Raw genomic sequence first — 24,620 nt, forward strand, 5'->3', positions numbered from 1 at the left:
ACTTTGGAGAGGCTGGTCTAGATAATGGCACTGAAGAAGATCCTACATGTAAAAATGAGAATTTTAAGAAGTGAAAATCCAGAGCCTCCTTGTTTGTAAGATGTTCTTATTCCACATGCAAGGCTATGTCAGACAAACAGAATTTAAAAGATGAGGCATTAAAAAAATTAGAAAACAATAATACAGTCGTACCTTGGATCCCAAACGCCGCAAACCCAAAAGTGAGTGTTCCGGTTTGCAAATGTTCTTTGGAACCCGAACATTCGATGGGGCTTCCACGGCTTCCGATTGGCAGCCAATCAGAGGCACACTTTTGTTACCAAACGTTTTGGAAGTCAAACAGACTTCCAGGACAGATTCTGATCGACTTGCAAGGTACAACTGTAATGAAGGCTGTGAAAACACTGTGCTTTTTTGAAACCTTGAATGCATGCTGTCACGGCCACCCAGGACGGGTCCCAGCTCACCAGAGACCTCACTCCGTTGCAGTTTATTTACAGGAAAAGTTTATTGAAGATTTCTGCTTCTCGTACAGTTCAGCATTGTGGCCGTACGTCTGTCACGTTAGACCGCTGAAGTCCCCTCTGACTCCTCCCCTCTTCCACACCAACTTAATAGCCTGGCTCTAGACCACCTCTTCCTCTCCTTTCTTTTCCGCAGGGTCTTCCTGCCCCCCTGGGTTCCCTCTCTCCGTGACTCGCCTGAGGCTGAATCCTCTGCCGCCTCTTCCCCCCTCCTTCTGGCTTTAGGGCCGGGCTCCTCCCCTGAGCTCTCTCCACTTCCGCGCGCCTCTACGTTTGAACTTGGCGCGCGTACGTTGCTGCTGACCTTTCTTTCGACCGCTACACCACCCCTTGTTCTGCTCTCCACCCTTTCCGGCTGAACACCTTGCTCCAACCCCCTTTCTCTGTTCTCTCCTAATCCTGCTCCCTCCGAGAGGCTGACGACTCCACCCCCTTTTCTCCGTTCCGGCTGAGACGCCTCTTGCTGCGTCTGTCTTCCACTGGGCTCCTCTCCGCTTCTCCCTTCTCCTCCCTTTTGCTTGATTAAGGTAACCCCCTTTTGAGAATCCTCTGACTCGCTGCTCAGACTCGTGGATTCCCTCAGAATTCCGTCATCTTCTTCCTCATCCTTCTGCCCCTCCTCCCACTCGCTCTCCGTCTCCTCTGTCATCTCCTCCTCTCTCCCAGAAACCCTGACATCCATCCCCCCCTCGAAGCCCCCCCTTCCCCCCTCCCGCTCGCCGGGTGCAGGTTGAGGAAAACGTGGTTCTTCCGGGGTCGGTTCAGGATACAAGTTGTCCACTTCAACGTTCTCCTCTGTCATCTCCGTATATGTGTGTTCGAACTCGGGTTCCCCACCCACAGACCTCACAGTCTCTTCTTCCATCACTGCTTCTCCTGGCGCTGCCTGCCAAGGACCTACCATCCATCTCTGACTCCATGCCTCCCTTGGCTGATCCACCCACCAACAAGGGCCTGTCTCCTCCCCCCCCAGGCTCGGATCCCTGGTCGGGCTTGTTTCGGGCGTATGGCCCTCGGGTGAGGAGAAACCCTCGAACGTGCTGTCTGACAAAGTGGGCGTGAAAAGCCAATCATCAAAATACTCCTCGGGCATGGGCTTGTGCGGAAAAAGTGCATGGAACTCCTCCTTCAACAGGGGTTCGTCCAACGCGTAACCCGGCACCCAGCTATTGGCAGAGGCCGGAGTGCCTTCCCTGGCTAGAAAATATTCAACTCCCTCCTCCCCCCATCTCGAGTCCAGTATCTCTGTGACCTCGTTAAGAGGTTCTGGTCTTGGCGATTCCCCCCCCTCAGGCGCCCTCCTACGTGGCTCTGGGAGTGCTCCTGACTCTTGAAACCTGTGTGGGGTTTTGTAGGGAGTGAGCACCGACCTATGAAAGACCGGGTGCACCCTGGAACCCTCCGGAAGGGCTAGACGAAAAGCCACCGGATTGATCTTAGCCTCAACTTGATATGGCCCTAGCTGCCTGTGTCCTAACTTCTTCTTGGCCAATGACCTGGCCGGCATCGCGTGGGCTGCTAACCACACCCAGTCCCCAATCTGGATGTCCTCTCCCGCCCTCCTGTGCTTATCGGCCTGCACCTTATACGCCTGTTTTGCCAGCTCCAAATGTCTCCGCAGCTCCTCGTGCACCTCTTGCAACTCCGCTGCAAACTGGTCGGCATCTTGAGGCCCCCCCCCTCCTGGTGCCGCAAATCTCGGGAAGGTTCTGGGATGACGGCCATTGTTCGCGAAGAAAGGCGTCACCCCGGTGGATGCGTGTTTCGTGTTGTTGTAGGCGAATTCAGCCATCGGCAGATAGTCCACCCACGCCGCAGGTCGCTGGTTGGCGTAGCACCGCAGGTACTGCTGCATGATCGCGTTGACCCTCTCCGCTTGACCGTTGGTTTGTGGATGTCTCGCCGATGTCAGGTTGATTTTGACGTGCAATATGCCCAGAAGCTTTCGCCAGAAAGTGGAAACAAACTGGCGCCCCCTGTCGGACAAGACGGACTGCGGAAGTCCATGCACTCTGAAGACGTGATCGATGAAGAGCTTTGCGGTCTGTTCTGCCGTCGCCACCTTGGCACAAGGGATGAAATGCGCCATCTTGGTGAACAAGTCCACCACCACTAACACCGCCGTCTTACCTCTGGAGCTGGGCAGGTCCGTAACAAAGTCCAACGCTACCCTCTCCCACGGTTGCTGCGGTGTCTCCAGCGGTTCTAGCAATCCCGCCTGCTTCTGGTGCACTGGTTTGGACCTCTGGCAGATATCACACCTGGCGACGTAGTCCGCCACCTCTCCTCTCATCTGGGGCCACCAAAAGTCTCTAGCCACCAACTCCATCGTCTTCTCTTTGCCGAAATGGCCTGCACTAGGGGCGTCATGCAATTGTTGCAGAACCTTGGCTCGAAGATCGTCGGTGGGCACGTAAAGGGCACCCTTACGAGTCAAAAGTCCATCTTGCAATTGGAACTCATCGTTGTCTCGCGACCCTCCGCGTAGCTCCTCCATCTTGGACTGTGCAAACTGATCCCTTTGCAACGCGCGTCGCACCGCGTCCAGGTCGACTGCGATGGTAGCGCACGTCCACGCCTGCGGTGCGAAAATGTGCTTTGCTGCGATTGGAGCTGCTTCCTCCAAGTATTGCGGCTTTCGGGACAGCGCGTCTGCAATAACATTGGAGTCTCCTGGGATGTATTCTATTTTGAAGTCGAAATCCGCAAAGAACTCCGCCCAGCGCATGTGTCGCTGGGTCTGTAACTTAGCCGTCCGCCAATACTCTAAGTTCTTGTGATCCGTGCGGACTTGCACCGTGTGCTTGGCTCCTATTAAGAAGTGTCGCCACGCTTTGAAAGCTGCATGAATGGCCAACAACTCCCTGTCCCATATGGTATAATTGCGCTCCGTCTTGCTGAGCTTCCGGGAGTAGAACGCACCCGGTCTCCAGTTGCCTTGCGAATCCTCTTGCAAAAGAACGGCCCCAACCGCTCTGTCTGACGCATCGGTCTCTACCCGCATGGGTCTGCCGGGATTTACGTGGAGCAGCTGCTCTTCGGAGGCGAAAAGACCTTTAAGCGTCCGGAAGGACCGCTCCGCTTGTTCGGTCCAGACGAACTTCTTCTTCTTGGAACTGAGGGTGTCAGTGATAGCCGCCGTCGCGTTCGCAAAACCTTTAATAAACTTGCGGTAAAAATTGGCAAAGCCGATGAACCTCTGGACCTCTTTCCGATTTCGAGGGCTTTTCCAGTCCAACAGCGCTTGAACCTTAGCCCTGTCCATGGCCAGTCCCTCGTCGGACAACTTGTAGCCAAGGAAATCAACCTCTCCGACATCAAACTGGCATTTTTCCAACTTGGCGTACAGCCTGTGGTCCTTCAGCCTCTGCAGGACCTCCCTCACGTCCTTATCGTGATCCTCCGACGATTCCGAGAAAATCAGGATATCGTCGAGAAAGCAGACACACTTCTTGTAGAGGAGACCTGCTAGCACGTGGTGCATAAATGCTTGAAAAACGTGGCTGCCATTTTGGAGACCGAAAGGCATGACTCTGTATTCGTATGTGCCCAGAGGGGTGAACATGGCGGTCTTCCACTCATCTCCTTTCCGGATGCGGATGAGATTGTAAGCTCCACGTAGGTCCAGCTTGGTGAAAATCTTGCCCCTCCTGACGGTCGCTAAAAGGTCGTCAATCTTGGGCATGGGGAAAGCTTTGGGCTTAGTCAAGCTGTTTATGAACCTGTAATCCACTATAAGCCTTTTTTGGGGCGTGTTTTTCTTCTTCACAAAGAACACAGGGCTGCCACCCGCTGCTTTAGATTCCTGGATGAAACCTCGCTTGAGGTTATGGTCTATGAACTCCCGAAGCTCTTGCATCTCGTCTTCCGACATGGAGTACAGCTTGGCAGCAGGCAGTTGCGCCCCTGGCACTAAATCAATCGCGCAGTCGTAAGGTCTGTGAGGCGGCAACTTGTCAGCTTCCTTCTCACAGAAAACCTCCAAGAAGTCCTGGTACTTGTGAGGCACTGTTTGCACCATACCCAGATGCAACTGCTGCTCGGCTTCTCCTCCCTGATCGGTCTGAAAGCAATGCTGAGCACAATACGATGAACAAAAGGTGATCTGCCGCTGGTACCACGCAACCGCGGGACTGTGCCTCTCCAGCCAACTCATGCCTAACACGATGGGTGTGTCCGATAAGTGGGTGACATTGAAACTAATAAGTTCTCGATGGTTGCCAATCTGCATCATCATGGGAGGGGTTTGCTGCACCACTTGCCCCCCCAGCAACTTCCTGCCGTCTACCGTGACCACGTTTAGAGGCGTCGTTGCAGGCAGGAGCGCCATGTTGTGCTGCTTAACGAACTGCAGTCCCACGAAGTCGGCGTTGCTTCCCGAATCGATCGTTATTGGAACCTCGAGGAGTCTCCCATCAGGCAACTGGAGTGTTGCTGTGAGCAGAACTGCCGGTCTGGGAGGCAAAGGGTCCACGCTCTGCAGTGATGCTGGGGGCTTGTCTACAGATCCGCCTGGCTGAGCCCCAGTAGCTCTGCTTCCAGCCAGGCACTGTCGTTTCCCTGAAGCTGCTCCCCTGGTTGCACCTCTGCTGTTACAGTTGCCAGTGCTGCAGTGTGCTTCTGGAGCCTCTGGGGGCACTCTTTCGCCATATGGTGCGCACTGTCACAGATGTAACACTTCCTGGTTCCTCTAGGAGGCTTCGCTTTGGCTGCACCAGGGACAGGGCTCTGGGATGGCTTCTGAGCCCTAGCACCACCAATCTCCATTGGCTCCTCGCTGTCCTTCCCCATTGGCGAGGGGTGCGCACGGCTGAAATCCCTGTGCACAAAAGGGAGAGTCCTCGCTTGCGCACGCGCTTGGGACCCGTCCTCCTCGTGCCACGGACGTCCCTCATGTCTAATTCCAATAGCTAAAGCCCGTTGCACCACGTCTTCTAGGGTCTGGGGTCTGTCCCCCCTAGCGATCTCATCCTTGATGGGGGGGCTCAATCCCTCCCAAAAAAGATCTCTGACCGGCTTACTGTCCTTTGGCCAATCTAAGGCGGTGAGCAATGCAAAAAATTTAGAGTGGTATTGGCGCACAGTCGCTTTCCCCTGCCTCAGCCCGTGCATTTGACGGCGCGCAATGTCCACATCCACAGAGGATTGAAAACAAGAATCCATCGCTTTGATGAACGCAGTTGAATTGCGACGGGCCGGTCCATCTTCGCGCCACAGATTGCGTAGCCAAGCCCTGGCCTCCCCATGCAGGTGCGAAACAATGAACCCCACTTTCTCCTCCTCATCTTTAAAATCGTGACGGAGTAAATGCAGTGCATATACGACGTCCGCTCTGAAATTGGGATAGTCTTGCAAGTTGCCATTAAAATGCGGAACCAGGGCACCCCCCCTCCGTCCAAGCGCAATGCCCTCCGCTCTGGAACCTGGGGCCCCCGCCCTGTCCGCGTGTTCCCACCTTGCCTGCAAATCCTGGCACGTCTTCTCCAAGTCGTCATTCTTCTTCTGCGAAGCAATGACTGCCGATGTGAGAGCGGTAACCTGATCCCGCAGTGCAACCAGCTGCTCCTCAGCGCTCATGGCTGCTCCCGTTCGTGAGCTTCGCAAAAAAAATTTTTTGCTTTCTGAGAGGGGACTTACTGTCACGGCCACCCAGGACGGGTCCCAGCTCACCAGAGACCTCACTCCGTTGCAGTTTATTTACAGGAAAAGTTTATTGAAGATTTCTGCTTCTCGTACAGTTCAGCATTGTGGCCGTACGTCTGTCACGTTAGACCGCTGAAGTCCCCTCTGACTCCTCCCCTCTTCCACACCAACTTAATAGCCTGGCTCTAGACCACCTCTTCCTCTCCTTTCTTTTCCGCAGGGTCTTCCTGCCCCCCTGGGTTCCCTCTCTCCGTGACTCGCCTGAGGCTGAATCCTCTGCCGCCTCTTCCCCCCTCCTTCTGGCTTTAGGGCCGGGCTCCTCCCCTGAGCTCTCTCCACTTCCGCGCGCCTCTACGTTTGAACTTGGCGCGCGTACGTTGCTGCTGACCTTTCTTTCGACCGCTACACCACCCCTTGTTCTGCTCTCCACCCTTTCCGGCTGAACACCTTGCTCCAACCCCCTTTCTCTGTTCTCTCCTAATCCTGCTCCCTCCGAGAGGCTGACGACTCCACCCCCTTTTCTCCGTTCCGGCTGAGACGCCTCTTGCTGCGTCTGTCTTCCACTGGGCTCCTCTCCGCTTCTCCCTTCTCCTCCCTTTTGCTTGATTAAGGTAACCCCCTTTTGAGAATCCTCTGACTCGCTGCTCAGACTCGTGGATTCCCTCAGAATTCCGTCATCTTCTTCCTCATCCTTCTGCCCCTCCTCCCACTCGCTCTCCGTCTCCTCTGTCATCTCCTCCTCTCTCCCAGAAACCCTGACACATGCCACAGCAGATAACTCGATCTTGCAAGAACATCTTGCCTCTTCATGAAATCTCTTTTGTCACTTACACCTTCTGATATCTGAGATGGCATTTGATGGGCTATTAAGTCTGTTTCCAACTGAGCAGTTTTTATAAAGGATCTTCTCCTGAGCTTGATGTTATGATGATGGTCAGTGCCATTTTTCTAGAAAAAGAGGTGCCAGAGCTCACCATGAACCTCTCCCTTGTTCAGCTTGGGGTGGGGGGGGACTCTGGTAATGATAGTTAAAATGACTGCAGCTTGAGCAATGTGGAAAACTGCCAAATCAAATTTTGGCCCAACTAAAAGGTAAAAAGCTAAAGGATCCCTGGACGGTTAAGTCCAGTCAAAGATGATTATGGGATTGTGATGCTCATCTCGCTTTTCAGGCCAAGGGGGCCGGTCTTTGTCCACAGACAGCTTTCCGAGTCATGTGGCCACCATGACTAAGCCGCTACTGGTGCAACATAACACCGTGACAGAAACCAGAGCACACAGAAATGCCCTTTACCTTCCTGCCACAGTGGTACCTATTTATCTACTTGCACTGGTGTGCTTTCGAACTGCCAGGTTGGCAGAAGCTGGGACAGAGCAACGGGAGCTCACCCCGTCGCAGGGATTCGAACCACCGACTTTCCGATCAGCAAGCCCAAGAGGCTCAGTGGTTTAGACCACAGCACCACCCACTTCCCGAGTAGCCTAACTACCCCGGTACTGTCCACGCTGACTTGCAGAGCTCTTGCCAATCAATTGCTATCTAATCATTTTCAGCTGAACTTATCAGGGATATACACCAGAATGCAGACTCCCCTTGGAAATTAGCCAAACACTTAGTAGTAATGTGAAATGATCCTTGGGGAGGCAATGTTGACGTGTCCTCCTCAGCTTTGTCTGCAGCTCCACCTGCTTCTAGCTCATTGTGGGTGCAGGGATTTCATGACTTGTGTTTGCTTTTTGTGCAGTGCACTTTCAGCTTGAAAAAGAAGAACCGAAGGAAGTAGAGGTAACACCAAAGAAAAAGGCAGAGGTAGGCAACTGATCCTCGTATCTGCCATGTAAAGGTTGCTTTGTTGAGCTGGAAAGGGTTATTTGGTTTGGTGGTTTGGAGAAGGCTGAGCCGTTAAGCAGTTTATATCGCATTAGTTCCCAAAACTTTTTCTTCTGAAATTTTTCTGAAGTCACTGAGTAGTATACTTGTATCACTGGCATCCAGAAGAACATTGTTGCACAAAACACCACATAACCAGGCATGGCCAAACTTGGACCTCCAGCTGTTTTGGGACTACAACTCCCATCATCCCTAGCTAACAGGACCAGTGGTCAGGAGTGATGGGAATTGTAGTCCCAAAACAGCTGGAGGGCCCAGTTTGGCCTGGTAACATTGTTGCAGGATTGATTGCATAGTGCAATACTGTTGCTCTATGAGTTTCCATAATAATGGCTGTGGCCCTGGATTCCTCTGTCATGCAATATTAAAACTCACTTATCCACTTGCTCCAACAGGCAAGGAACACTGGATACAACCCATTGCCCACAGGCTTTATGCAGCAACCAGAGCAGGGAGCAGAACTTTTTACCTGAAAATTTATTAGAGGTTATTAGGGAAAATGTTCTGGATGTCCATTCTTTTCCCCATTTTATTGCCATGTACTGTCATTCATTTACAGTGCACTGTGATCTATGTTAAGGTGCTTTGTAAGATTCTTTTTCCCTTTGTTACAGTCACATTATATTGGAGATGGCCCAGATTTCCAACGCTCACTGTTCAACCTTGGTGGTCAAAGTCCTCTGGTCGTATATTACCTTAAGATGCATGGAATATCTAACACCTTAGCAAACATGCGGGCTTACAGGATTAATCACATTGAAATCTGCAAAGTACCATATCCTTTTTAAAAATAAAAATGTAACTTCAGCTGTATTTATAAAATTGGGATTAATTCGGTTCTTTAAAGGATATTAGGTGGGTGCAGTGCTGACAATGGAAGAATTTTAAGTTTGCACTTCTGAAGATTTGGTTTTCCTTTTCACCAAGGCAAACTAGGAGTTTGGGATCAGTTGCTGCAACTTCTTTTTCCACTTGCACCAGACGATATCTGAACTGGGCTGCTAAATCACATCTCAGGATCCAAGTGTCTCTCATCTATAATCTACTGATTTAGAACTGTGTTCCAGAGAACCCTGGGATTCTGATCAGGAAGTTATTCAATTAGTAATGGCAGACTAGTTACCCGAAAGGCATGTTGCTCACCACAAATGATCTGCAATGTGCAGGGGAGGGGGCTGCAATACACAAATAGTTTTATGGCAGATCTTGGTGTTCCTGAGCAGATGGATCAGTCTGGAATGAGTTTCCTGAAGGCAAAAGGTTTAGAAAACTGTTGCTGCAAACCCTCTGGCAGCATTCTGGTCCCGAGTTTGCCCACTGGCTTATGGTGGAATACATTCCAGTTGTCCAAAACGATGTGTTCCTATACTACATCTGGATTAGACACCGGGATCTTAAGAATGTGCTATTTAGGAACCTGAACTTCAACATGAATTGTAATACTTGAAAATTCCCTGCTATAACCTAGCCAACCTTTAAGAGAGTTTACACACTGGGTTTGGCTATAATACTAATACCGGGTCGAAGGCTGTATCCCTTTCATTTCATATGATTTTAAGGTGCAGTGCCTAGTTATTGTGTTGGCTTCCTTTGGTTAAATTAGGAAGGGTTTTTGGAGATGAGCGTCATTTTAATTAATTTTTGTTCAGTCTTACACACATAACCATTTCCAACAAGTCTGGGTTTTAGCAGAGTTAACCATTCCCAATAAAGATTAATGCCTGGATTCCCTCAAGCATTTTTTTTAATGATAATTCTTATTGCTCTGCTCTCCCGTGTACCAAAATGTTTCCACAGGAGCAACCTTTCCCCTCAGAGGAAATGTTACAGGGTTTGGGGCTTCTTAGTTTAGAGAAAAGGCAAGTGAGAGTCAACATGGAAGAAGTGTATAAAATAGGCATAGTTTGGAGAAAGTGGATGAGAAATGGTTTTCTCCATCTCTTATAATGCTAGGACTCGAGGGCATCATACATTAACAGATTGATATGCTTTATTATGAGTTCTGTAGAATGACTGATTCAGAGACTGATCTGTGATCAGAATGCTACTTTGTTATAGTAATTGTATATCCATCTCATTTCAGAATCTGCTTAGAATTTTCAACTTGTTTTTATTATTGCTTGTTAGCTGCCCTGAGCCCGGCCTTGGCTGGGGAGGGCGGGGTATAAATAAAAATTATTATTATTATTATTATTATTATTATTATTATTATTATTATTATGCAAGACTTATTTGTGAGTGTATGTTTTCAGATATCCTCTCCCAGCTTGCATTGTTGGCGCCAACTTTTCAGTTTTGCTTTCATCTTTGTTAGTCGCAGTAGCTTCCATTTTCCAGTGAGTTTTCAGCCAGCCTTCAGAATTTCATGCTGGACACTCATCAGAGCTCAGAGCTGGGCAAAAAGCCCTTTATAGGTCTGGAGGGAAAGAAGGGGGTCGGTTATAGGTTTGCCCCTGAGAGACAGAGAAGAAAGTTTCCATCTTTTCTTTATCTGCTCCTGTGAGTGTTACTGCTTTCTGGAGATTTAGGTACTAGTCCTTCTGCCTTCTACATCTAAAACTATTGTTACTGGCTTCCAAACACTTTCCAGTGTGTCTGTATCTTTCCTGGATTTTCAGAACTGGACAGCTGAGGTCGCATATTTCACTATGCTTCAAATCTTCAAGTTACATGTATTTGATCTGCCAGTAACCATCATCCTATGTCAGCATCTTCATCAGAATCCAACTTCTAATTGCTACTGGCTTTTAAAAACAAATCCAGCTGAAAAGATATAAATCAACTCTTTTGGAAAGTTTTTGTTGGAGTATCTAAAGGAAAGGCTTTGTAAACATAATCTTCTGTTCTGATTCTGACACTGTTGGTTTTCTTGCAAGGAATTACCTGAGAAGAAAAACTCTCTGAGTTCAGGACTTTTCAAAAATGAGTTTAATCGTAGTGTGACTTTTCTTGGTTTTAACATAAGCCTACCATGATCAAATTCCTCTTGGATAATAGTACATATCTGTATCAAATCTGTTTTGTGGCTCTTCTCTGCAGCCCTAGATTTATCTTAAGGAAATTTGGTAAATCCTTTCTTGGGGCCTTTATTTATTTTACATACTATTTCCTAGTGTATTTATTTCCCTTGGCTGCTACATCAGCACTGGGAACTGTGTGTGTTTGCATTTGTGATATTTCTTAGATTTTCAGGTAGGTAGCCACGTTGGTCTGACGCAGTCAAAATATATAAAATAAAAAAATAAAAAATTGCCCAGTAGCACCTTAGAGACCAACTAAGTTTGTTCTGGGTATAAGCTTTTGTGTGCATGCACACTTCTTCAGATATTTCTTAGTTATTGTCTAGGCCTTCATATGTCCAGCTCTTCCTTCTAATAGTTGACTCAGATGGTAGGTGACAACAGGACTGTAACCAAAATGAGGCCTATGAAAAACAAAATGGAGGCATTCGCATGCTTTGGAGGCACCTAAAACTTACAGAGCTTTTTAAAAAAAAAAAATTTAAGGGCAGGGTGTTGTACACCCCAATAACTATTCCAGTGAAGACTGTCTGTTTAGTAATTATTTAATTTTTCAAAAGAAAAATAGGAAATGGGGGAAGGGGGTAGAATGGTCAGCTGGAAGGGGCATGGCTGGCTGGCTGAAACACTGAATGGGGGCATACCTGCTAGTACATGATGGTTTATTGCAACGTGGTGTGAGAGATCTGACTTGTGTTACAGAGCTTCCCGTTAAAACTAAGGTTCCACATGCCTCCAGGCTTTAAATTCAGATTCCCAACTGATTTCACAGAGGAGACCAATCACATAGGAGATGACCCAGTTCCCCATCATCTCTTTCACTCTTTCACCCTGGCGCATTGCTCCGCATACAAGAGCAGTGTTAGAAACTGAGATATGAAAGCTAGGAACTAAATGGCACCTTAAGCCTAGGCTATAGGTGCAACAATGGAATGTCTAGGCACGCTTTTATATATATATGGAAATGGGGAGGCAGAAAAAGGACCTCCTTTCCTTCCGCTCTGAAATCCTAGGCACAGTGCTGCGCCCAGAGCTCAGAAATTGCTGGTGCTAATGGAACTCTCTGTCGCATAATGTGCCTAGAACAATGGAAGTTTTGAACACTGTACACAAGTCCCCTTCTCCCCCGCTGGCTTCCTTCACACAGGTAGAGCGGACCTGTAGCTATTGGGGGGTGGATAGCTAGGATTTTTGTCCCAGGCGAAGCCTCCAGAGGGATGCCATTGAGGCTCCCAGCCACAGTATGTGTGTAGGCAAATGCATTTGTGGGGGTGCCAAATGGGTCTGTGACCCAGGTGAAATAAAACCTAGTTTCGCCCCTGGTAGAGCAGACTGTGCATGCCCAAATAGTAGTAAGAAAGTACAGTGGTACCTCGGGTTACATATGCTTCAGGTTACAGACACTTCAGGTTACAGACTCCGCTAACCCAGAAATAGTACCTCGGGTTAAGAACTTTGCTTCAGGATGAGAACAGAAATCATGCTCCGGCAGCGCAGCAGCAGCGGGAGGCCCCATTAGCTAAAGTGGTGCTTCAGGTTAAGTACAGTTTCAGGTTAAGAAAAGACCTCTGGAACGAATTAAGTTCTTAACCTGAGGTACCACTGTACAGTGGTATCTTGGATACTCTGGTTTCTCTTCAGATCGTATAAATCTTTCGCCTTTTACAGTGGTATCTTGGTACTCAAACAGCTTGGCTCCCAAATGCCGCAAACCTGGAAGTAAGTATTCTGGTTTGTGAACATTTTTCGGAAGCTGAACATCTGACGTGGCTTCCACAGCATCCAATTGAGTGCAGGAAGCTCCTGCAGCCAATTGGAAGCCGCCCCTTGGTTTTCAAACCATTTCAGGAGTCAAACAGACTCGTGGAAAGGATTAGGTTCGAGAACCAAGGTACCACTGTACTGTGGGTTGAGCCCAGAGGAAAAGGTGAGCAGCAGTGGTGGGGAGGAGAAGGAGGAAGAGGTGGATCTTTCTGAGAGCATCTTGCCCAATGGCCACCCCAAACCATGAAAGAAGCAACTGCAGACCTGTCTTCAGCTGTCCAGAGAGAGCTAAGGAGACTTAATGGAGAACGGCTCAGATCAGAAAGAGCTGTGGTGGGAGAGGAGAGGAAAGAGTATGCTATGGGACCCAGAGGAAAGGAGGTTAACAGAATGGATTGAAAAGAAAATTATTAAATTGTAAGAAAAATGTTTTTTCTATGGTTTACATACTGGCGCATCTCTCTCGGGTTAATAAAAAACGTAAAAGTGGTCCTTGGCGTGGTTTGCGTTATGCACCACTGGTATAAAGAAACAATAATATTTAGGTAGATTGAAGCAATTTTATGCAGACGCTTGTAGTTTCCCCCCCGAGGCTTTGCTTAAAAATGCATCATAATGCTTTGTATATTATTCTTCTGGAAGACAAACAGACCAATCTTGTAGAAGTCTTTCTGCACAGGACCCGCGACATGAATGGGAGTTTTGAAAGAGCACTGTCGGAACATGCGCAGGTGCCTGTCCTATTGGCTTGGACTTCGCTGCTTCGGCCACTCCCAGCCATGTTAATGGGAACTGCTGCCCCGCAGTCATTGCCTCAAGCATTTCATTGGGACTTTCCTAGGAGAATCTGCAGAATGGGGCATATTTCCTTTTCTTAAAAGGAAAATGTAAATCTGTAATGAAATACTACATTGCCACTAAATAATTTCTACTAAATAATCTTTAGTAGAAATTCTGCCCATGCATGTGCAAATTTTTTCTCTCTAGTTTCCTCGAAGGAAGGAATATTAAGCTCATATTCATGCCAACGTATTCATGCCACCAGCTCTGATTTATACCTCCGTATATGGTATAAACGGCCTTAGCCCAGTATACCTGAAGGAGCGTCTCCATCTCCATCGTTCTGCCCGGACATTGAGGTCCAGCGCCGAGGGCCTTCTGGCGGTTCCCTCGCTGCGAGAAGCCAAGTTACAGGGAACCAGGCAGAGGGCCTTCTCAGTAGTGGCACCCGCGCTGTGGAACGCCCTCCCACCAGATGTCAAAGAGAAAAATAACTACCAAACTTTTAGAAGACATCTGAAGGCAGCCCTGTTTAGGGAAGTTTTTAATGTTTAATAGGTTATTGTATTTTGGTGTTTTGCTGGAAGCCGCCCAGAGTGGCTGGGGAAACCCAGCCAGATGGGCAGGGTATAAATAAATAATAATAATAATAATAATAATAATAATAATAATTATTATTATTATTATTATTATTATTATTATTATTATTAATTTTAAGATAAACCAGCTCTTTATGTTCCTGTGGAATCCAATAAAAGCAGGCCCTCTTCCACATTTTCTGGTTTTATGGGACGCGGGTGGCGCTGTGGTCTAAACCACAGAGCCTAGGGCTTGCCAATCAGAAGGTCGGCTGGTCGAATCCCCGCGACGGGGTGAGCTCCCGTTGCTCGGTCCCTGCTCCTGCCAACCTAGCAGTTCAAAAGCATGTCCAAGTGCAAGTCGATAAATAGGTAAATGGGCGAGAAGGTAAATGGCGTTTCCGTGCGCTGCTCTGGTTCGCCAGAAGTGGCTTAGTCCTGCTGGCCACATGACCTAGAAGCTGTACGCCGGCTTCCTCGGCCAATAAAGCGAGATGAGTGTCGCAACCCCAGAGTCGGCCACGACTGGACCTAATGGTCAGGGGTCCCCTTTACCTTTATGGGATTATTAAGACAAAGCAGGGGAGGCTAGTCTGTTAGGCCAAAGGTGCCCTGCCCCAACAACCTCATCCAGCCCCCACCTGCCTGCCTTCTTACTTGCAACCAGCCCTGGAATTAGTACTGTCAGCTTCTTCCTCCTTAGTTTCTGTGCTGCCCTTGTAGAATTCTGCAGCGGAGAGCATGGCAACAAACCAGTCCCAGCGGGTGCCAGTCATCACTGGGAGGAAATACTTGCTCAGCGCACTGAGCCCCCACAAAATGATACTATTGTGCCATTTAAAGAAATAAATGCAACACGTTGATTTACAACTTGTGTTGGGCTTCATAAAACACCGGAAGTATTTGTCTCTAGAGTGACAGTGGAAAATGTCAACACCACCTTCCGTCACAGAACGGCTTTTGGAAAGAAAGAAAAAGGAAACTAACATTTCATTTCAGAGCCAAATAAAATAAACAGAATTATAAATTTATTGAAAAACGAGCTCTATTCATGAATTATTGGAACAGCAAAATATAATATGCCTTTTTCTCTCTGCTTTAAGATACCACTCTCAGTATTTTTAGTATTCTCAATATACTTAGCATTTTCAATATTCAATATTTCAGTATTCAATGCTCTCAGTATCTCCAACCTTATAGAAAATCTGGTACTTTTATGCTTGACTCATATCCTTATTTTAACTATTGTATATAAGACCAGGCTGCCACAATTTCTTGATGGTTTCTCTTCTTTGACTGTCTGCTTAACTCATGCTTAATTCACAGATGTATGTTTGCTTGTTGTAGATTTTGTAGCTTGGCCTTATAAATAAATGTTAACAAGGAAGACAAGCCTGAAAAATCAACATATTTTCCCTTGACTGCAATAACAGCACACCAGCTTCTCCAACATACAGAGATGCTATTGAAGAAAGTCAAAAATTTGCAGAAAAACGGCACAACGATTTTCTTAAGTATTGCATTCATTAAGCAACTGTCTTTACTTTGAAAAAATCTCTGTGTACAATTGGAGGGTACTTTGGGGACCTCACGTGAGGATGGCATGAATTAGATTTCTTGCCAGGCAGCAAAAAGGCAAAGGCATATTGCACTGCCTTAGTCACTCCCACTATGCGCTCTATGAATTACCATATTATTCGCTCTATAAGACGCACCAGACCACAAAACGCACCTAGTTTTTGGAGGAGGAAAACAAGAAAAAAAATATTCTGAATCTCAGAAGCCAGAACAGCAAGAGGGATCGCTGCACAGTGAAAGCAGCAATCCCTCTTGCTGTTCTGGCTTCTGGGATAGCTGCGCAGCCTGCATTCGCTCCATAAGACGCACACACATTTCCCCTTACTTTTTAGGAGGGAAAAAGTGAGTCTTACAGAGCAAAAAAATACGGTATCTGCCACTAATGTTCCTAATCTAACCTGAGCAATGTTTTAATGCTAAACTACATATTCAGGAGAAGCAATGAACTTGCACAATAAGCTTGCAGACACCCAGGTACTTTGGTCACTCTTGGCAGTGCAAGTTGTTCATTTTCATATAACGAGTAGCAGATGTCTATAGCTGCAATCCTCAATGCTGATCACCCTCCAGAAAACGCTTGTTCAATGGCACTCTTTCAGGGCTACTCAGCAGCAAATGATTTGAGGAATGCTGGGTTTCCAAGCAAACTTACTGGAAAAGCAGAGATAAGCTGCTGCATTTCATGTACAACTCCATATTTGCTTTTTATTTATTTTAAGCAGTGGGGTGAGTGAAAGTGTGTGTGTGTGTTCTTATGGATAACATTGCAAGTGTGTCATGCATATGGCTTTGCTTTTCAGTTTTGAACATAAGTGTGCTGATGAACTAGCACATTTACAACGCCAGAGAAAAAAAGTTAACAGAATATACAAGAGGTTTGCTTTTAACTATATTTTTTTATGTAGCAAAAGGTTAAGGCTCTCTTATCTTTAGGAATGTAAGTAACATAATGGCCAGGGCCAAATGATTCGGCTCTGACTAGTTGATCTCTAACCTGGAGGTAAGTTCCATTGAATTAAATGGGACTGGCATCTGAGTTAGACGTGTATAGGTGTGCTGTTAATTATATCTTACTTTTGGGACATGCTACACTACTTAAAAGTGAAGGCAGTTGAGGGATAATGATGATTGATTTTATTATTTGTACCCCATCTGACAGGGTTGCCCCTTAATGTCATCAGCTAGAAATGCATGAGTTCTGTTGCCAAACTCTATATCCTTCTTCATAGGGAACTGAGGGCCAGACTAGATAAGTGCAAAATCAGTTTGCCCACCCACCCCCTCCCAGATAATGTGTATTTAGTAAATTTGTATACCGCTCACTCATAAAAGAATTTCTCTAAGCGGTGAACAACAGACGTTGTTAAGACTGGAGGCAAAATAGGTCTGAAGCTGAATGCTAGCAAGCTGGAAGTGCTATGGACAGGTAGTTCCCAGGCACAGCCATTAGGGAGTCAGCCTATTCTGGATAGAGCAGCACTCCCCCTGCAGGATCAGGGTTGTAGCATGGGAGCACTCCTTCGATTCCAGGCTGTTGTTGGAGACCCAGGTGGCCTTTGTGATAAGCATCCTAGAATTGTAGAGTTGGAAAGGAACCACAAGGATCATCTAGTTCAACCCCCTGCAAAGCAGGAATCTTTAAGGAGTGCTTATACCCAGCCCTGACCATTCTTGGATCGGGACAACTTGGCATTAGGGATTCAAATTATAATGCCGTTTTTGACACTGCCTTGCCAGTACGCTTGTCCAATACGCACTTTTCTGTTTCCTACTGAGACAGACTGGGGCCAACCAACACACTGCAATGTGCTGTGTGAGAGACTACCTTGAAGATGCTCTGGAGTCTGCAGCTAGTACAGAATGTCACTGCCAGTCTGTTACATGGAGCACCAAGACCAATACTTAGAACTCTATACTGGCCCCTTGTTGGCCACCAGGCCCAATTCAAGACGTTAGTTCTGGTCTACAAGGTCCTATATGATTTGAGGCCAAATACTTAGAGGAGCACCTCCAACAATACCTTCCAGCCCAAGTTCTAAGGTCTTCAGGGGAGACCCTAGTGGTGGTGTCAGTGGGCAAGGCCTGGGGGCATGGCATGTGGCAGTCTTTCTCTGTAGTGCCCCCCTCACTAATGGAATCCCCTCCTATCGGAGAGTCGGTTGTCCCTCACACAGTTAACAATTAGGCATCAGCTTAAAACTGCCAGGCCTTTGTTAGCTAGCTGCACACACATTAAGAGGAATAATTTCTTGTCCATTGGGTTGCATCCAACTAAGTTCTACTCACAGTAAACCCATTTAAATTAATATATTTGTTAGTTATTTCCATTATTTTCCATTGCTATTTCCATTATTTTCCATGGGTCTACTCTCAGTAGGGCTAATGTTGTATGCAACCCAATGTCTTTGAGGCCTGTTAATGGATGGTTGACAACTGTAATTGTTTTGTGAGATTTTATTTTGTTTTAATATGGTTAGCTATCCTGGGCTTCAGCGGGAAGAAGGCTGGGGTATAAGAACAATAAGTAAGCAAAGAAATGTCCCTTACAAGGTGCAAATTTTTGCTAATGGAGATATGAACTCTGCACCAGCTTCCATAGCCTATTCAATTTCTAAAATGTTCCAAAATAATAATAAAAATAACAACAATGTGGGCCAAAAGTTGAGTGTAGGAGAAATGGAATTTAACACATGAGCTGGCAGAGGTGAATCCTAAATTCCAGATGGTGGCAGACTCGTTTTTATTGGTATGTTGAAAACAGTTGAAGTGTTAGATTATTCACTTCTCCTGATTTATAAGATTCAAGAAGTGTTATGTTCTAGTCATAAAGACAGGCATATATATGGGACATAGTTCACCCTGTAGCACATGAACTTTGAAGAAAACAGCACATTGTGTTTGCTTGCCCTATATGCTAGAAATTCAGACAGATGAAATGGAATGTCACTTTGGCCAGACTAAAGTAGGAGGGACTTTGTGGTTTTCTACAAAAGTGCAGCAGCGACAAGAGGGGCCCCTGAAACACAGAGCTAAATTCTACTGAATCATACTATGTCCTCTATTCTTTTCTTAGGATGTTGGCAACCATCACTAAGAAGCGTACTGAATCAAGGCTGCAAACAGAGAGCTTTATAAGCCAAAGGGTATGTCACTTTTGAGATCTCCATTTTCAGTTTTTAAGTAAATCTTGTGGCCTGGATAAAGAGTGGAAAACCTACTAAAGTTGGCCAGAAGATTGTGCTTTTCCTACCTGTTCCATTCAATACCAGTCATACACTCAAGTCTCCCTGTTCTTCATCTGGGCAGGCAAAAGGTGAAAGCACCATCTCCAAAGCCCACTCAGCATCTTTGACCCACTTTTGGATTCAGGTCCATCCTTTAGCACCTCCACTGAATTTCTGAAGGACATGAGAGTTCTTCCTTCCCACCAATTTTAAAATGATCAGTTATGTCTGAAGTAATCTATTCAGGTTTTAACTGCCCAGAGATGCAGCAACCTCAATTTAGTATTTCCCGCAGCATCAATATGTGAAGTCCATCTGCAGCATTGGTTTGGATTTCTGGGTTCCTCTAGTCAGCTTCTAATTGTCCCAGTCACTGGGCTGGTAGCTGTTGTTAGCCTACAAGTACCACAACGGACTGATCCCCACCCCAAAATGATCAGGCTCAGCTCTCTTCTCCTGCTGCTTTTGCACACTGAAACTGAGCATACAACCTCTGACTCACGAAGGCTGTAGAAGGTGGGCACCAGCCCCTTCTGTGGGTTTCTCTGGGCATTTAACTGTAAGGCCAGAAGAATTTCACTTGTGTCCAGGGGTGGGTGTCTGTTGCAGGAAATAGTTTTTGAGGGTACCCCTTAAGATGGAAAGGCAAAGTTAGAAATGGCAGGAGAATTTCACTAACTGCCTGGTCCTCATTCCATTTTCTCCAGCCCTTGCTAACTCTGGGGATGGTCTCTTATGTGCTAGGAGAACCTGCTCTTAGTTAGGATAGCCAGTCCTAGACATCAAGAGGTGGCCCGCCTTGAGAACTGTGCATTGCAGCTGCTGATTATGTCTTATCCCAGTGGTGAGAGAATCTCTGCCCTGAGTATGTGGGAGAAGGAAGCATGATGGAGCCAGAGGAGGCTTCAGCTCTGCTGATAAATCCCACAAAAAGTGTACAAGGTCCATTGCACTGAGCCAGATCCCAACCCCCACTTCACATGCCAGGTTATTTTCTCCACTTAATTCAACAGTTCATTCTGGTGTTTTGTTTGAACAGGAAACCCCAAAGCCATGCCATTCTACATCCACATCCGCATCTACATCCGCATCCACTGTGAGTTCAGCAGCTGAAGACCTCCCTTAGTAAGATGCATGTAACAAAAGCTACCCGATTCATTCCTTGTATTAAGCTTGGTGACATACTTGATATTAAATACGCTTCTATCTTCAAGTCAATAAAGAAAGACAGAGCAGCATTTAAAATTTTTGAATCTGATTCATTTCTTTCTCTTACATTAATAGGTTTTGGCAAATAAAGTTTTGTAAAGTCCAGACAGAAATCAGTGTTTTGGATGATCTCTTTTAGAAGCATAAGTTCTGCAGGAAAAATCCATTACAACAATTAATAGAACTCTTAATTTTATTACAATTATTTTTCAAAATGCATTCTAATAATGAACATTGCTCATTATAATAAAAACAAATGATTTGTTTACTGTAGCATAGGAAGTCCTGCCAACTTCACAGTGCCCCAGATTATTCCTTTAAAAAACTGACATCCTTTAGGACTCCAGAAAAATTGTCGCTCCACCACCAGGGTTGGTAGCAAATAGGCTGTTTCCTCCCAGCGCTAACCTCTGGTTATTGTTTTTATAGTAAGCCTCTTTCACATGTGCTAGGAAACTCTCCAGCTTCTCCACAGGAACCATTGACACAGTGCAGCCACCCCATCCTGCTCCCGTCAGGCGCGACCCAATGGCTCCAAATTGCCTAGAAGAACAAAAAGCAAGCAAACAGATTTTCGAAGCCGTAAGTCAAACGGAGAGTGTGTGTCGCATGCAACATGCCCACTTGAACACAGTGCGCTTAAGTGCCTTGAATTCATCTCATTTTTAGACGCTTAGAGTAGGAAGAGGTAACTGTGAACAGGGTGGCGGGGTGCTTAATTCAGTTTTGAAGGGCTTCCCATCTGGTCCCCACCACAACCTAATCGCTTGTTATGCCTGCTTCAGCCAGGGAAGCCAATGCACAGGCAGGGGGCTCCTTAACCTCTCCAGCGTGAATATTAAGAGAGGTCATGAATGAACCACATTTGCTCATTCTTCTATGCCTATGTCTTGGAGAACAGATGACTTATATTGCACCGAAAGGCCTCTGGTTGCTGAGGAAAGGTGTATCAAAGACAGTGAGCACAGCCAACAGGCCTTTATTAAATTAAACCTATTAAAGCTTTGTTGCCAACCAGATGCTTAAAAGTTCCTGTCTGCATAGAAGGCAAAGTTATTCACAATCACTTTTTTCAGGCATTTTTTTCTGCTCAGTTTTTGGATTAATTTATTTATCATTTTCAAATACATCCATCCTTTGTAGTGTTTTAGAGCATTTATATAAGTAAGCACTGAGGGGGAAGCAGAAGTAATATGTCATTTTGTTTACCAGCATTCGTCAGCAAAGATCCTTTAGTTTATGCCCAGTTGGTAGTCATAATATAAATTTCCAAATCTGGTAAAGTGCAGATGCCGAACAGTTCTGCTCATCAGGATGAGGCACCTCACGCTTTTCAAGATTCAGCTGCTCCTTCCATTTATAGCAACAGGCAGGAAAAGGGAATGTTGTGTCATTCAGAGAATATCCAAACACTTTAATCACTCAGCATTAGGGGTTGTTGTTGTTGTTAAAAATGCATACTATGTATTTGCTATCTAAAACAATGCTGAGATTGGACCAGTCAAGGTTTTGGCTTGCCTTTGTGAAGCATGGTAAATTGATATTCCAAAAGGGGAATGACGCTTGTTCGAATAATAGTTGCATTATTATATAAAGAACCCCAGAACCTGGGGAGGTGTGTTATTGCAGTTTGCAGCTGGTATTTAGCGAGGTGATTTGGAGCAAAGGCTCGGTGTTGTTAACCCATTCCCCGTTTTCATTCTTGACCAGGGAAAATGATGATGGGACTTAAGAGTTGGGTTAAAGTGAAACTCATGCATTAGTCCCAGGCTGAACCAGGCCACAAAGGGGCTGGCCAACCAGAGTAAGAGTTCACAGGAGAGTTCCCCTTCTCAGTGCCAGAGACTGCGCTGTTTTGTCTCCTCCATCTAGCAATTTGAAGTAATTTGAAGTAATTCCTCTTGACTTAGAGCAGTGCTGTTGAGCTCAGAAGAAAAATTTCTTTTAAGGTGGTATTTCCAAGAAGTCTCCCTTTATTAATAACTCCTACCACTTTTTTCCAAGTAATGGGCAAAATGACATGAAGCTCAAAATCTATTCTGTGGATTTTTTAAAAATGTAGTGCTGACCAATTAGTGGCTAAGCCTTTTGGCACTCCAAACCCTCACCATTATGAATCTTTTTTAAAAAAAATATGGCAGGAACTCTTTAGGAAAACCCAAATGTGCTGGCAAACCCAAAAACATCTGTATATGCAGATTCTGCTTCACAGTTCAAAACCTTGTAAGAGATGCAAATCTGATAGACACAAGCAAAGCTGTGGCACATGGGTTTTAGGAAGGATTTTTAAACCTATGCATAGCAGCTGGCTATGATTGTGTATAAAAGCCATTTAATATATGCAATTGCTACCCATTACCATAACCATATCAAGCAAATGTTTTTGTTAGTCAGCTTTTTAAATCAATGACAGGCAATAAAAGGCCAGGGGGGAAATATCGGTCATCAGTGGAACAATCCAGGATGAAATACAATAATTACTTAAATAAAATATCTTCTGAATGAGACATGAGCAAAATGAACCAACGTGTTCTTAGTTGTATGCAATTCATTTCCTGTCATAAATCTCCTTGACCAGTTTAATTGTGGCTGCCAAAATTGGTATCACTCTTACTTCAGTGAAATCTTAATAACCACACAGTTCATATTGGCACTTACTCATCTCCATCAGTTTCTGTGTTGCTTAATGGGTATTTTATAAAACAGGGGATTTATATGGTTGTGGCCATTCTTCATTTTTATTCAGCTTCCCGGTTTGTCATAGAGCAAGAATCCCATTTCAATTCAGACATCACACCAAACTATTATTCACACTTACCATACCACAGTTTGAGCTACCAAACGTACATGGAAACATTGATTTTGACCATCTTCCTGCTTTCATTTTTTATCTGCTCAGCACACCTATTGCTATAGTTCCTCAGCTTCCACAAGCAGCTTCAACAGCTGCAATCCAGACGTAACACAAACCATAGGTGACACAAGCCATGATTTACAAATTCATCTCAAATCTCCATTTCTGGTTGAAGTTTCCTGACTGGTTGTAAAACATTTGTCAGTTGAAACAATATGCCAAACCATAGTTAGGTTTCCTTAACCATGCTTTGGCACAAGGCCTGAACTGATTCTCTCTGTAGAGCAGTGGTAGCTAACCTATGGTCCTCCAGATAGTGGACTACAACTTCCATCATCGCTGACTGCAGGTGAAGGAAGTTGGGATTCCAAAAACATCTAGAGGACTACAGATTGGCCACCCCTGTCCTATGACTATAGCGAAGACAGCTTAGATACATACAGTAATTGCTTTCTATGACTTGGGGTTTCTAAAGCTTAAAACATCCCTGTGGTTAGTCTCAGCACGCAGTGGCAGACATGTAGCACCCTATGGTGCCCTTAGTTTAGGGCAGGTTTCCTCAAACTCGGCCCTCCAGATGTTTTTGGCCTACAACTCCCATGATTCCTAGCTAGCAGGACCAGTGGTCAGGATGATGGGAAGTGTAGTCTCAAAACATCTGGAGTGCCGAGTTTGAGGAAGCCTGGTTTAGGAGGTAAGGAGATTCTAAAAGGATGAGGAGGGAGTAAGTCTTAAATCTGGGATTTAAAGGAAGGTAGAGATTGCACCAGATTATTGGGACCTACCTGCATAAGTGGTTGGGCTGCCCCAAGGTAAAACAGTTCTAGACAAAATTATTTTCTGAGATCTCACTGATAACTGGACAAACAATTCATCCTTTGTCTGGCTCTTTTTAATTTGTTTGTAGATTTGGATCAAGACCTGAATAACAAGGAAATGATTTTGCATCTTTTGACAGTGAGACAGGCCACAATTGCCAAATGTTGGGAAACTTTTTATCTCAATAATCTAGGCTATTGATATTCCCAGACTTTTGAAATATCTCACATGAGCTAAAAGTGGCCACGGGCCAAACTGAGAGATCACTTCATAGCCATTTGGTCCAATTTTATATTATATAGTAATATAGCATCTGCTTTAAACCATGGAGCTTTCCCCTTTGGTATGTTTTATTACTGACCCAGTAAATCACATAGCTATATTCTCTTGCATAACAGCCTGCTTATAAACATGGCAAAGGAGACAGGGAATGGGTGTTGCTGGAGAGACACATATAATAAATAGGCAGAGAAAGGTGCTCTCTGAATCTCACTTGAGGACACAGTTGACTGACAAACACTTCGGCAAATATTTCCCTTCAGAGACAATCCTTAGAAACACTGCAAGCCAATGCTATAAGTATCACAATAGAAATATCTTTGCTTAGCTCAATGTCAGCTTTTTATATTATTAAATGCAAAGAAACAAGCCACCGATTGCCAACTGAAGACTTTCAGCGAAACTCACTTCTGGGAACCATCTGCACTTTAAAAACACACAAACTGCAGTCAAGTAC

The 24,620-nt window shown here is 45.7% G+C and overlaps 2 protein-coding genes across 5 annotated transcripts in view; one reads left to right on the top strand and one right to left on the bottom strand.

The window, feature by feature from the left end:
* The window catches only part of FAM227B (family with sequence similarity 227 member B), a gene marked incomplete at its 5' end in the record, with an annotated part of 121,430 nt that extends 101,183 nt beyond the window's left edge, over positions 1-20,247 (top strand). Inside the window, 6 exons of the mRNA XM_081887518.1 lie at positions 7,913-7,977; positions 8,673-8,828; positions 15,632-15,714; positions 16,579-16,653; positions 18,852-18,921; positions 20,042-20,247. Of these exons, the coding sequence (XP_081743644.1) occupies positions 7,913-7,977; positions 8,673-8,828; positions 15,632-15,714; positions 16,579-16,653; positions 18,852-18,921; positions 20,042-20,128 (536 nt within the window). The 3' untranslated portion in view covers positions 20,129-20,247. The remainder of the gene's footprint in view (positions 1-7,912; positions 7,978-8,672; positions 8,829-15,631; positions 15,715-16,578; positions 16,654-18,851; positions 18,922-20,041) is intronic.
* Positions 20,248-20,386: 139 nt separating this feature from the next.
* Positions 20,387-24,620, bottom strand: part of GALK2 (galactokinase 2) — a 70,201-nt gene continuing 65,967 nt past the window's right edge. For 3 of the 4 annotated variants that reach the window (XM_081888655.1, XM_081888656.1, XM_081888654.1), the window contains one exon: positions 20,387-20,754. In XM_081888655.1, coding sequence (XP_081744781.1) covers positions 20,547-20,754 — 208 coding nt within the window. In that variant the 3' untranslated portion in view covers positions 20,387-20,546. Of the gene's footprint in view, positions 20,755-23,850; positions 23,987-24,620 lie in introns of all 4 variants that reach the window. The other variant, XR_014162900.1, reaches the window with a different exon arrangement.

Source organism: Podarcis melisellensis (assembly GCF_964234715.1).
Source record: "Podarcis melisellensis genome assembly, chromosome: 14".
Taxonomy (NCBI): Eukaryota; Metazoa; Chordata; class Lepidosauria; order Squamata; family Lacertidae; genus Podarcis; species Podarcis melisellensis.